Source organism: Mobula hypostoma, chromosome 4 (assembly GCF_963921235.1).
Source record: "Mobula hypostoma chromosome 4, sMobHyp1.1, whole genome shotgun sequence".
In the NCBI taxonomy this organism is placed as follows: domain Eukaryota; kingdom Metazoa; phylum Chordata; class Chondrichthyes; order Myliobatiformes; family Myliobatidae; genus Mobula; species Mobula hypostoma.
The window spans coordinates 6,930,804-6,944,556 of NC_086100.1; the positions used below are offsets into that span (position 1 = coordinate 6,930,804).

The 13,753-nt window shown below is 50.8% G+C and overlaps 1 protein-coding gene across 1 annotated transcript; it reads left to right on the top strand.

The window, feature by feature from the left end:
• The first annotated feature begins 387 nt into the window (after nt 1–387).
• Nucleotides 388–11,982, top strand: LOC134345054 (transmembrane protein 212-like). Its single transcript, XM_063045187.1, has 5 exons — nt 388–450; nt 3,395–3,589; nt 7,296–7,355; nt 8,293–8,613; nt 10,971–11,982. The coding sequence occupies exons 1-5, from the start codon at nt 388–390 to the stop codon at nt 10,989–10,991; spliced, it is 660 nt and encodes a 219-aa protein (XP_062901257.1). The 3' UTR covers nt 10,992–11,982.
• The last annotated feature ends 1,771 nt before the right edge of the window (nt 11,983–13,753 follow it).

A 13,753-nucleotide genomic window follows, 5' to 3' on the forward strand; every position in this document is an offset into this window, starting at 1 on the left:
AAGTTATTAGTTATATTTTAAGCAGAGGTTAATAAGTTGCTGATTAGTCAGGGCGTCAAGGATTGTGGGAAGGCAGGAGAATGGGGTTGAGAGGGATAATAAATTAGCCATGATGGAATAGTGGAGCCGGTGTGATGAGCCAAATGGCATAATTTTGCTCCTATGTCTTATGGTCTTATGGAGATTTTCCCACTAGCTTTTGGTTTCATGTTTACTTGCTCTTCATTTTAATGTCGCTAAATTGATCTAGTTATTGACCTTAAATTCCCCAGCTGCCCCTGCTGGGGTTCAGACTCCTCAATGGACAGGGAATTCTGCTGACTGTCTCAGTCCAGGGTGCCGGGGGATGTGCTGAGGGTCACACTGAGGCTCAGTGTAACCACAGCCATGTCTCTGTGGGTGAGGCCCATTCTGGGTTCCGATATTATCAGCACACATCGCGACAGCAATGTGAGGGCAATGCGGCAATGGGGCTGTGGTTGTTCTTGTATCTCCTCACCGTGGAATATCATAACCACGAGCATTAAGGATTTGTTTTATACCGTTTGGTTCTTCCTGTGGCGAGACCCGATGTAGTTTGGGGGACCGCTTGGTCAAGGACCTTCACGCCATTTGCAATAAGCAGGATTTCGCTTCAAACCCCATTCCCACTCTGACGTTTCGATCCAGGGCCTCCTCTTCGGCCATGATGACGCCATTCTCCAGAGAAGGAGCAACTCCTCATATCCCGTCTGGGTCGCCTCCAACCTGACGGCATGAACAGCAAATTCTCCAAATTCTGGTCATTTTCACCTTCCACCTTCCCTTTTCTTCAATTTTCCAGTCTGCCTCCCCCACCCCCTCCGCTTACCTTCCATCCTCAACTGCCGATCACCTCCTCTTGGTCCCTCTAGTCATTCCCTTTCTCCCATGGTCCACTCTCCTCTCCTGTCAGATTCCATCTTCTTCAACCCTTTACATTTTCCACCTGTCACCTCGCAACTTCTTACTTCACCCCTTCCCCACCCATCTGACTTCACCAATCAACTTCTATCTTGTCCTCCTTTCCCTCCCCACATCTTCAGACTCTAGCATTGTCCCCCTTCCTTTCCAGTGCAATGCCCAACCCTTCTCCCTTCAAGGCCAAGCTAGGGACCGTCCATGGGGTCTGTACACCTCCCGTTATCCCAATCCACAGCCCAGATGCTCTGAGAGGTTACCTCTTGCCCGGATTGAAACACACTCTCACACACACACACACACACACACACACACACACACACACACAGAACAAACATGCACACGCACACACACACACACACACACACACACACACACACACACACTCATACACGTAAAGAACACACACACAAATGAATTACAGTAAGTATATATATAATAGTTAAATTAAAAGTAATTGTGCAAAAACAGAAATTTAACAGGAGAGATAGTCTTCAGGGCTTCAATATCCATTTAGAGTCCATATGGCAAAGGGGAAGAAGCTGTTCCTAAATTGCTGACAGTGTGCTTCAGGCTTCTGTACCTGCTTCCTGGCGGTAACAATGCGAAAAGGGCATGTCCTGGGTAATGGGGGTCCTTAATATTGGATTCTACCTTTCTAAGGCACCGATCGGTGAAGAGGTCTTGGGTGCTATGGAGGCTAGCGTCCAAGATGAAGCTGACTAACCTTACAACTTTCTGGAGCTTCTTTCGATCCTGTGCAGTACCCACCACACCACCCCTTCCCCATACCAGCCGGTGATGAAGCCAGTCAGAATGCTCTCCATGGTACATCTGTAGAAGTTTTCAGGTATTTTATCTGACAAACCAAATCTCCTGAAACCTAATGATATGTTGTGACCGGTTAGATCCTCAGAGATCTTGACACCCAGGAACTTGAATCTGCTCACTCTCTCCACTTCTGATCCTTCTACGAGGATTGGTATGTGTTCCTTCGTCTTACCCTTCCTGAAGTCCACAATCATCTCTTTGGTTTCACTGACATTGAGTGCCAGGTTGCTGCGGCACCACTCAACTAGCTGGTATATCTCACTCCTGTACGCCCTCTTGTCTTCATCTGAGATTTTGCCAACGATGGTTGTATCATCAACAAATTTATAGGAGGCATTTGAGCTGTGCCTGGCCACACAGTCACGAGAATAGAGAGCTGTTCACCATTTATTGGAGATCCAGTCAGAATTCTGCCAAAGTTCAAAGCTCTATGGTCTTTTAGACCCCCTTCTGCGCCAGAGTGGTGCCAGGATTATGCTGGTGGACGTGTTACAGGCTAGAGTCAAGGACACTTGTGTCAGAGACAGATCTCATTTCCAGAGTTCTTCAAGTTGACAAGCAGAGGCTTCCTGCTTCCTGTCTGTCCTTGGCTCTCAGCAGAGTGGGTCAGTAAGAGTCGGGCTGCAGTAATTAACTCCATGGTTGCCTGTACTCTCTCCCAATATATTTTTAATAAATCCACATTTTCCTCTGTGTTCCTTGTTGTACTCTGATTCCTCCTCCTTTTTTTTCAGTCCTGATGAAGGATCTTGGCCCGAAACATCAGTTATATTCTTTTCCATAAACGCTGCCTGGCCTGCTGAGTTCCTCCAGCATTTTGTATGTGTTCCTTCCATCCCTCCCTCCCTATACCCGTTCTCCTCTTCCAATATCTTCCAAAATTTTCAGGTCCCGTTTCCCACCTCTTGATCCATTCTGCCCTGCTCACAACATTATGATTAACCTAGTGTTAGTTGTTACTGTGCAGTGAGCTGAGAGGACCTGGTTACCCAATGATAGGTGCCTAGGAGTAGTGAGCAGGGAGGACCTGGCTACTCAGAGATAGTTGCCAAGGTACAGTGAGCAGGGAGGACCTGGTTACCCAGCAACAGTTGCTAAGGAGCAGTAAGTTGTGAGGATCTGGTTACCCAGTGATCGTTGTTCAGTGTAGTGAGCTGAGAGGACCTGGTTACTGAGTAATAGTTTCCAAAGTGCAGTGAATTGAGAGGACCTGGTCACCTAATGGTAGTTGCTAAGAAACAGTAAGCTGAGAGGACCAGGTTCCCCAGCGATTGTTGTCAAGCTGCAGTGAGCTTGAAGGACTTGATCACCCAGTGATAGTTGCTAAGGAGCAATAAGCTGAGAGGACCTGGTTACCCAGTGATACTTGCATTAGGGCAGTGAGCTGCTAGGACCTGGTTGCCTGGTAATCTTCACTACATTACACCCAGTGATAGTTGCTAAAGGGCAGTGAACTGTCAAGACCTGGCAACCAGACAGTGGTTGCCATAGCAGTGAGCTGTCAGTACCTAGTTTCCACAAATAGTTTTGGCATTGGATTACCTGGTGCTAGTGGTCACGTGACAGTGAGCTGCTACGACCTGGTTACCAGGCGATGGTTACCATGGGACTGCTATAAACACAGGTTGAAATTCAGCTCATTGAAGAGACAGAGGGAGGAATGAACAGCCGATTTGTCCATGTGGGGAGATCCCTCATTGCCCTTGGAACGACCTGCATCTTCCTGGGGATCATCAGCTTTTTCCCGGTCTTTTACTACAAGCCATGGTTTGCAGGATGGAGCGTACAGATTGCTGGTCCCATCTGGAATGGAGCCCTGGTAGGAGAGAGATGTTTCAGTCTACTGTCCCGGCTCTCTATTGACGGGGTGTGGGAACAACTCCTACATTGTCTCTCAGGCAGTTCAGGACCCAGGCATCGACTTAGAGACACAGGGTGGTGCTGATAAGTACAGGCAGAGCGCAGTGTTGATGTGTATAGGTACAGAGCGGTTATCAATAAGTGCAGGCACAATGCAGAGTAAATAACTGCAGGCACAGCGCAGTGTTGATGAGTACAGGCACAGCGTTGTTTTGATAAGTACAGGCACAGCACAGTGTTGATAAGTACAGGCACAGCACAGTGTTGATGAGTACAGGCACAGTGCAGTGTTGATAAGTACAGGCACAGCGCAGTGTTGATAAGTACAGGCACAGCACAGTGTTGATAAGTACAGGCACAGCACAGTGTTGATAAGTACAGGCACAGCACAGTGTTGATGTGCACAGGCACAGTGCACAGAATTATGGAGAAGTGCAGCACATTCAGCCCATGCCAGTAAGCACAGTGTAGAGTTGATAAGTACAGGCGGAGCGTAGTGTTGATAAATACAGGTGCAGAGCAGAGTCAATGAGTACAGGTGGAGTACAACAGCAATTTCAGAACTGATAAGTACAGGCGCACTACAGTACTGATAAGGACAGTCACAGTAAACAGTTGACAACTACAAGTGGAATACAGAGGTTGTACAGGCATAGCACGGTGCTGATAAGCACAGGAGAGTTATGAGGATAATAATTACAGTTGTAGTGTAGCACTGGTGAGTGCAGGTGCACGATGGGTTGAAGTGTGCAGGTGCACTATGGGTCAATACATACAGGTACACTATGGGTTGATATGTACAGGTGAATGATAATACATACAGGTAAATGTTATTACGTTCAGGTGCACTATAGAAGTTTTTAGTACAGGTGAATTATAATAAGTCCTGGTGAACTATGAGATTTATTTGTATAGGCAAAGCGCTGGAATGACTGGAGTCCTGTGAGATTCTCATAGTTTCACTGGGTTACACTGCCAGGATATCAAACATCATGGGCTAAACAGAAGTGAGGTACAAATTACCCAAATTGTAGGGCACAGCGCGGTTCGGCAGATAGAGCCACCGCCTCACAACCCTAGAGATCTCGGTTCAATCCCAACCTCTGACGCTGTCTGTGTGGGGTCTGCATATTCTCCCTGTGACTGAGTGGTTTTCCCCAGGTGCTGTGGTTACCACCCATATCCCAGTGATGTGTGGGGTCAGTGCGTTAATTGGCCATTATAACACCCACAGTGTGACCCGCCCTCAGTACCACCCCTCCCACAGTGTGACCCTCCCTCAGTACCGCCCCTCCCACAGTGTGACCCTCCCTCAGTACCACCTCTCCTACAGTGTGACCCTCCCTCATTACCACTCCTCCCACAGTGTGACCCTCCCTCAGTATCACCCCTCCCTCAGTGTGACCCTCCCTCAGTACCACCCCTCCCAGAGTGTGACCCTCCCCCAGTACCACCCCCTCACAGTGTGACCTTCCCTCAGTACCACCCCTCCCACAGTGTGACCTTCCCTCAGTACCACCCCTCTCACAGTGTGACTCTCCCTCAGTACCACCCCATCACAGTGTGACTCTCCCTCAGTACCACCCCTTCCTCAGTGTGACCCTCCCTCAGTACCACCCCTCCCAGAGTGTGACCCTCCCTCAGTAACACCCCTCCCACAATGTGACCCTCCCTCAGTACCACCCCCCCATAGTTTGAGTCTCCCTCAGTACCACCCCTCCCACAGTGTGACCCTCCCTCAGTACCATCCCTCCCACAGTGTGAGTCTCCCTCAGTACCACCCCCCCCACAGAGTGACCCTGCTTCAGTACCACCCCTCCCACAGTGTGACCCTCCCTCAGTACCACCCCCCCACAGTGTGACCCTCCCCCAGTACCACCCCTCCCACAATGTGACCCTCCCTCAGTACCACCCCCCCACAGTGTGACCCTACCTCAGTACCACCCCTCCCCCAGTACCACCCCTCCCAGAGTGTGACCCACCCTCAGTAACACCCCTCCCACAATGTGACCCTCCCTCAGTACCACCCCCCACAGTGTGAGTCTCCCTCAGTACCACCCCTCCCACAGTGTGACCCTCCCTCAGTACCACCCCCCCACAGTGTGAGTCTCCCTCAGTACCACCCCTCCCACAGTGTGACCCTCCCTCAGTACCACCCCCCACAGTGTGAGTCTCCCTCAGTACCACCCCTCCCACAGTGTGAGTCTCCCTCAGTACCACCCCTCCCACAGTGTGACCCTCCCTCAGTACCACCCCTCCCACAGTGTGAGTCTCCCTCAGTACCACCCCCCCACAGGGTGACCCTGCCTCAGTACCACCCCTCCCACAGTGTGACCCTCCCTCAGTACCACCCCCCCACAGTGTGACCCTGCCTCAGTACCACCCCGCCCCCAGTACCACCCCTCCCAGAGTGTGACCCACCCTCAGTAACACCCCTCCCTCAGTGTGACCCTCCCTCAGTACCACCCCTCCCACAGTGTGACCCTCCCTCAGTACCACCCCCCCACAGTGTGAGTCTCCCTCAGTACCACCCCTCCCACAGTGTGACCCTCCCTCAGTACCACCCCCCCACAGTGTGAGTCTCCCTCAGTACCACCCCCCCCACAGTGTGACCCTGCCTCAGTACCACTCCTCCCACAGTGTGACCCTCCCTCAGTATCACCCCTCCCTCAGTGTGACCCTCCCTCAGCACCACCCCTCCCAGAGTGTGACCCTCCCTCAGTAACACCCCTCCCACAGTGTGACCCTCCCTCAGTACCACCCCCCACAGTGTGAGTCTCCCTCAGTACCACCCCTCCCACAGTGTGACCCTCCCTCAGTACCACCCCTCCCACAGTGTGACCCTGCCTCAGTACCACCCCCCACAGTGTGACCCTGCCTCAGTACCACCCCGCCCCCAGTACCACCCCTCCCACAGTGTGACCCTCCCCCAGTACCACCCCTCCACAGTGTGACCCTCCCCCAGTGTGACCCTCCCCCAGTACCACCCCCCCACAGTGTGACCCTGCCTCAGTACCACCCCTCCCCCAGTACCACCCCTCCCACAGTGTGACCCTCCCCCAGTACCACCCCCCCACAGTGTGACCCTCCCTCAGTACCACCCCTCCCACAGTGTGACCCTGCCTCAGCACCACCCCTTCCCCAGTACCACCCCCCCACAGTGTGACCCTCCCTCAGTACCACCCCTCCCACAGTGTGACCCTGCCTCAGTACCACCCCTCCCACAGTGTGACCCTGCCTCAGTACCACCCCTCCCCCAGTACCACCCCTCCCACAGTGTGACCCTCCCTCAGTACCACCCCCCCACAGTGTGACCCTGCCTCAGTACCACCCCTCCCCCAGTACCACCCCTCCCACAGTGTGACCCTGCCTCAGTACCACCCCTCCCCCAGTACCACCCCTCCCACAGTGTGACCCTCCCTCAGTACCACCCCCCCACAGTGTGACCCTGCCTCAGTACCACCCCTCCCACAGTGTGACCCTCCCTCATTACTACCCCTCCCCCCCCAGATTGTGACTCTCTTCCAAGTTTGAATAAATCAGGGCTTTGTGTCGGGGACAGGGTGAGAGAGCGTCTGACGAGGGGCCGGAAGGAATGTTGAACGCATTTGGGAATAAGAGTGAATGACCGTGTGAATTCAAACCTCGGCCCCTCTCGTTAACAGGCTCTCATCGTTGGAGTACTGGTGGTGTTGGCTGAGAGGGAGGAGAGCTCACGATCTCTGGTAATGATCAAACTTCAGAGTAAAGCATGAAAACATTGACTGGGACAAAACTTTGAATAAGAGTGTCAAAAAGGGGTTCAGGAGTGTAGTGATTTGTCACCATGTCTGCAGACAATATGAACATTGGGCAAGTAGTGTTGAGGAAGCAGGGAGTCTGCAGAAGAACATAGAATCCCCCCAGGGGTTCCCAACCCGGAGTCCATGGACCCCTCAGTTAATGGTAGTGGCCCATAGCATAAAAAAGATTGGAAACAGATTAGGAGAACAAGGGGGGAGGGGGATTCTCATTGAACCTATCAAATATTTAAAAGACTAGATAGAGTGGACATGAAGAGGATGTGTTTTACAGTGGGGGAGTCTAGGACCAGTAGACACAGACAGAGTGGATGTGTCCTATAGTGAGGAAGTCCAGGACCAGTGGTTACAGACAGAGTGGATGTGGAGTGAATAGAGGGACATGCATTCTTATCAGAAAGTATTTGATGAAACTGTGGAATTCATTGCCACATACAGTTGTGGCCAAGACATTGGGTATATTTAAAGTGGAGCTGATAGGTTCTTGATTATTAAGGGCGCGAAAGGTTACGGGGAGAAGGCAGGAGAATGGGGTTGAGAGGGACAATAAATCAGCCATGATGGAATAGCAGAGCTGACGTGATGGGCCAAATTGCCTAATTCTGCTTTTATGTTGTATGGTTTATGGTCTCATTGATTGTGGGGGGGTTATGGAAGGGCAGGAAGGAGTTAGGGAGGGTTTATGCAAGGGTCAGGAAGGGTTTGAGGAAGGGTTAAGTAGGGGTTATCTAAGGGTCAGGGAGCGTCAGGGTGGGTTTATGGAGGAGTCAGGAAGACTTTATGGAAAGGTCAGGAGGGTGCCAAGGAGGGGTCAGGGACGGCATGGTCACTTTTCCTGACTGATGTCTCTTTCCCTTGGCAGCCTGGAGCCACGCTGACCTTTGCCCTGATGACTTTAGTGACCTCTGCTGTACAGTTCACCATGGAGTTGATGGCCGTTCTGATCGGGCCACTCTGCTACTTCTCCTACGCGGGGGCTAGCGGGCTGGGCTACCTGGGCTATGCGGTCCGCTTCCCCTACCCCTACGGCGTGTCCCCCGTCTGCCTGGATCCTCCACTCCACGAGTTCTACCACCTGGGCCTCCACGTCCTGGGCTCCGCGTTCGGGCTGGCCATCTTCTCCCTTGCCATGGCCATCTGCCTCAGACTCGCCCTCCGGTACAGCAGGACAGGCACCCTCAGTGTATGTACTCCTCCCCTGCACTGGCTAATGATCCCACCCACCTACACCTCGTGGGCAGGCAACAGGAGATCTGGGGGTAGGAGAGGCGAGATGATGGCGTCCGGGATTCCCCTCTGTCCTCTCTGGACCCTCAGGAACTATGGGTATTCTGCTAGGGAAGGGTAGATCACTTGCTAGCCAAGACAGCTGGTCAATTGGACACATATAAAGATTTGGAATTGGAATAGGAGTTGGTTTATTATGGTCACATGAACTATTGTCAGTACTGTGGTCAGCATTGGCGGAGATGGAGAAAGAAGATTGAAAGAGTACAGAGAAAATTTATAAGGAAGTTGCCAGGACTTGAGGACCTGAGTTATAGAGAAAGGTTTAATAGATTAGGACTTTACTCCCTGGAGCGCTGTAGGGGAATGATTTGATCTAAGGCCTCCATTGGTCAGGATCATCCTAGTTGTCTAGATATGCAAGCCTGGGCAGTACAATATATAGAACAAGCTGTTGTCCGTTTAGCATGCTCCCCCTCTCCACGCATCTGATGAACACAAAGGAACGTCAGAGACTGACACAGTTGCCAGTCAGCATTGAGCTCAACTTAAGACTGTCCTGGGGACTCCAGCTCCGAACTTTTCCCTCGGGGTTTACTCCCAAAGCCTCCCCCATGAGTGGGTACAGCCACAAGGCAGTGGAGGTTTGAGGTTAGAGTTTCCCTTCTCCTAGATAAGCTGCCAACCTTGGCTGATAAGCCCCATCTGCCTGAAGCGATTGGTTTTAAGGCACCAGTAACCCGCTTTTGCCCCTTTTCCAGTCAGTAGAAGTGATTCTGCTGGGCTTAGTACCTAAGGGACACGTTATGGCCAAAACCGGACTCGGTTGTCAGAGGCTATTTGCAATGCCCACATAAGGAGCATTTAATAGGTAGTGGGAACTTCTCCCCATTACCACTCCCAGCTATAACAACCTGAATGAACCAGAGATCTGAAAGAAGTAGACAAGTTATGAGGGTGTAGAGAAGATGAATGCAAGCAACTTACCTTTCCACTGAAGTTGAGTGAGGCTAGAACTAGAGGTTAAGGATGAACGGTGAAATATTTTTAAGGGGCACGTGAGGGGAACTTCTTCACTCAGAGGATGGAGAGAGTGGAACGAGTGGAACCAGTGGAAGTAGTAGATGTGGGTTCAGTTGCAACATGTAAGCGAAGTTTAGATAGGTACATGGATGGGAGGGGTATCGATGGGACTAGGCAGAATAACAGTTTGTCAAGGAGTAGATGGGCTGAAAGGCGTCTCTGTGCTATAATGACTCCAATACGCTAAGAGCCTCCCTTATAGCACTAGGGAACTGTTCAAGAGTCTGATATCAGAGTAGAGGTTGTGCTTGAGCCTGGTCTATGAGGTTCCTGCCCAATGGGAGAGGGGAGAGAGAGAAAGTCTGGGATGAGTGGGTACTTTGATTATAAAGGCTGCTTTACCGAGGCAGTGGGAAGTGTAGACAGAGTCCCTGGATGGGGGGCCGTTTTCCGAGCTATACCTACAACTCTCTGCAGTTTCTTATGGTCACGGGCCATACCAAGCAGTGACGTGGAGTACCTGTAAAAATTTCTGAGGCTCAAAAGGGACATGTGGAACTTCCTCGGCCTCATGAGGCTCCATGGTCAGTTCCTTTTCTCTCATGGACGCTACATCTGGGGAACTTCCAGGTGAAGTAAGATGGGTCACACTTTAGCCAGGAGCAGAGGACCATTGAACAGCCGGTGTTGAATTCTAATGTCTCAATCCAAGATTATCTTAGGTCTGAAAAGAAGCTCAAAACTTGCTGCTTCATGATGGTGTTGTTGCGAGAGGAAAATTGGACAGACAGTGGTAGAGGTCTACTGAGCAAAGGGAGAGAGAGAGAAGAGAGAAAGAGAGAGAAGTTTGTATAACCACTAATGGCATATTAAACTGGTATAAAAACCACTTAAAATATAAGCAGGTAACTAATTGTTAAATTGCAAAGAAAATTAACAATTAAACGGTCAGGTCTAACACCAACACAAAGTTTGCCCAAGAGTCTGTTCTTGTGTGAGTTTCTAAGAACCCCCATTGGCATCAGTCTGGAAGGATGAGGGGTGGGAAGGGTCCTGTTAATAAAAGACGCTCTACCTGCAATCCTATGGGCACATAGAACTGATGTGCCCACATCCCTCCTTCAGATCCACCCCCAACCCCGATCATCTGATCTCCGATCACGCACCCCTGAGAGTTTCTTAGGAACCCTCATCCCGCTCCAGGACTCTCCCATCCTCTAAAATCCCAGACGGTAAAGTAGAACGTCACTTCGGGGCATGCGATCACACCTCCTTCTTGCTCACCCACAGGGTCAACGCTGGAGATGGTAACACAGCCTCGCGCTGCCCCGGTCTCTGGATTACTGGCACGTAGATGTCAACTGGACCAGAAATACGACTGTAACCGGGGCTCCGTCTTGGAGGGGCTGGGGTGGCATATCACCCATCCCTTTCCCTCCCCTCTCCCTATCTCTCCCCTTCCTCCCTCTTCACTCCTACTTCTCCACTCCCTCCCTCTCTCTCCCCCTCTTCTTCACTCCCACTCTCCCCACCCCATCCTCTTTCTCCCACTTTCTCTCTCTCCTCACCTCTACTTCTACCTCTCTCTCTCTTCCCTCTTTTCTCTTTTCCCTGTCTTCCTCCCTTCTCCCACTTTCCTCCTCATCCCCCAGGTCTCTGTCACCTTCTCTCTTGCCTCACTCTCCACCCCCTTATCCTTTCCTTCTTTCCTTTCTCTGTCCCCTCTTTCTACCCCCCAAACTCTTGCCCATCTTTCTCCCCACATCCTCCCTCTCTCCCCCTCTCCTGCTCTCTCTCCCTCTCTCTCTTTACCCTCCACCCTCTCTCTCCCTTTTCCACCTCTCCCTCCCCCCACTCTTCTTTCTCCCTCTCCATCTCCAACTCTCTCTTGTTCCCCCGCTCTCCTACCTCTCTCTTTATCTCTATCTACCACCCGCCTTGCCTCATGTTGCTCTCCCCCTCTGTACCCTGCTGCCCCCTGGTCTCTGTTTCTACTGCCCCTTCCCTTTTTCCACTCCACCCCCACCCTGGTCCCTGTGGTAACAACCCCACCCTACTCGCTACCAATAACTCTGGGACGGACCTCTGGCCAGCGACAACAACAACTGCCACTTCTGTTGTGCTTCCTGGAACCAAGCGGCCCAAAGAAGGCCCAGCACAGAGTTCAGCTGACAGCGGAGGAGAGGTTGCGGGAGGTACCTCAAGGGCGCAGCGTAGGTGAATCCACGTCCCCCCAGGGAGGGGCACGGTTGGAATACCAGGGAACAGGACTACCGTCAGTATTGGAATAGATGGAGAAAGGTGTGAAAAAGATTGAAAGAGTGCAGAGAAAATCTAGAAGGATCTTGCCGGGACTTTCGGACATGAGTTATAGGGAAAGTTTGAATAGGTTGGACTTCATTCCCTGGAGTGTAGAAGTATGAGGGGAGATTTGATAGAGGTAACAGAATTAGAAGGGTACAGGTAGGGTAAATTCAAGCAGGTTTTTTTCCACTGAGGTTGGGTGGGACTAGAACTAGAGGTGATGGGTTAAGGGTGAAAGGTGAAATGCTTAAGATGAACATGAGGGGTGAATGTGGGTTTGATTTCAGCATTTAATGAGAAGTTTGGATAGGTATCTAAATGGGAGGGATAGGGAAGGCTATGGTCTGGGTGCAGGTCGATGGATCTAGGCAGAATGATAGTTTGACATAGACTAGATGGGCTGAACGTTGAGTTTGGACATGACTAGATGGGCTGAACGTTGAGTTCGGACAGGACTAGATGGGCTGAACATTGAGTTCGGATATGACCAGATGGGCTGAACATTATGTTCCAGTGCTGGAGTGCTTGATAACTCTGAGTGTCAGAGTCAGTGGGCATGACAGAGGATGACAGATCTGAAATTGAGACTAAGAAGACTAAATTTGAAGGGGTGCTGGCTGAGGATCAGTGAGAGTTATTGAACACAGGGGAACGACCAGGTTGGGTGTGGAGACGGGAGGCACCTCACAGACCCAACTTCGATCCCATCCTCCGGTGCTGACTGAAATGGTTTCAGAATCAGAGATATCATCAAAGACTGATATGATGTGAGATTTGCAGTTCTGCAGTATTAATACAGAACAAAGATAGAAGATTGCTATAAATTACAAAATCAATCAATAGCACACCAAAGGGACAGTGAGGTAGTGGTCATGGGTTCATTGTCCATTCAGAAATCCAATGGTGGAGGAAAGAAGCTGTTACTGAAACACTGAGTGTGGGTCTTCAGACTCCTGTAGCTCCTCCCCGATGGTAGCAGTGAGAAAAGGGCATGCCTGGGTGATGGGTAATGGGGGTTTAAATGACAGATGCTACTTCTTTGAGGCATTGCATTTTGGAGATATCCTCGATGGGGGGAAGGTTGTGCCTGTAATGGAGTTGACTGGATCTACAAACCTCAGCCTCTGGAGATTGTGTGTCTGTTAGACACAGGAGCAGAATTAGGCCATTTGACCCATCAAATCTACTCCACCATTCTATCATGGCTGATCCCGGATCCCACTCAACCCCATACACCCGCCTTCTCACCATATCCTTTGATGCTTTGACTGATCAGGAAACTATCAACTTCCACTTTAAATATACTCACAGACTTGGCCTTCACTGCAGTCTGTGGCAGAGCATTCCACAGATTCACCGCTCTCTGGCTAAAAAAACAATTCCTCCTTAACTCTGTTCTAAAAGATCAACCCTCAATTTCACATTCTTCTAAATTCCAGTGAGTACAGGCCCAAACCTGTCAGGTGCTCCTCATATGTTAACCCCTTCATTCTGGAATCCTCCTGAACCTTCTCTGGAGTCTGTCCAATGACAACATTTTCTGAGATATGGGGCCTAAAAGTGCTGACAATACTTCAAGTGCAGCCTGACTAGTGTCTTATAGAGCCTCAGGATTGTCCCTTGAAATAAATGCCAACATTGCATTTGCATGTGTTCCCAGTGACTGCATGGGCTTCTTCCCACATTCCAAAAACATTAGGGTCGGTAGGTTAATTGAACATAAAACTTATAACATTACTGCACAGTCCAGGCCCTTCAACGCAGAATGT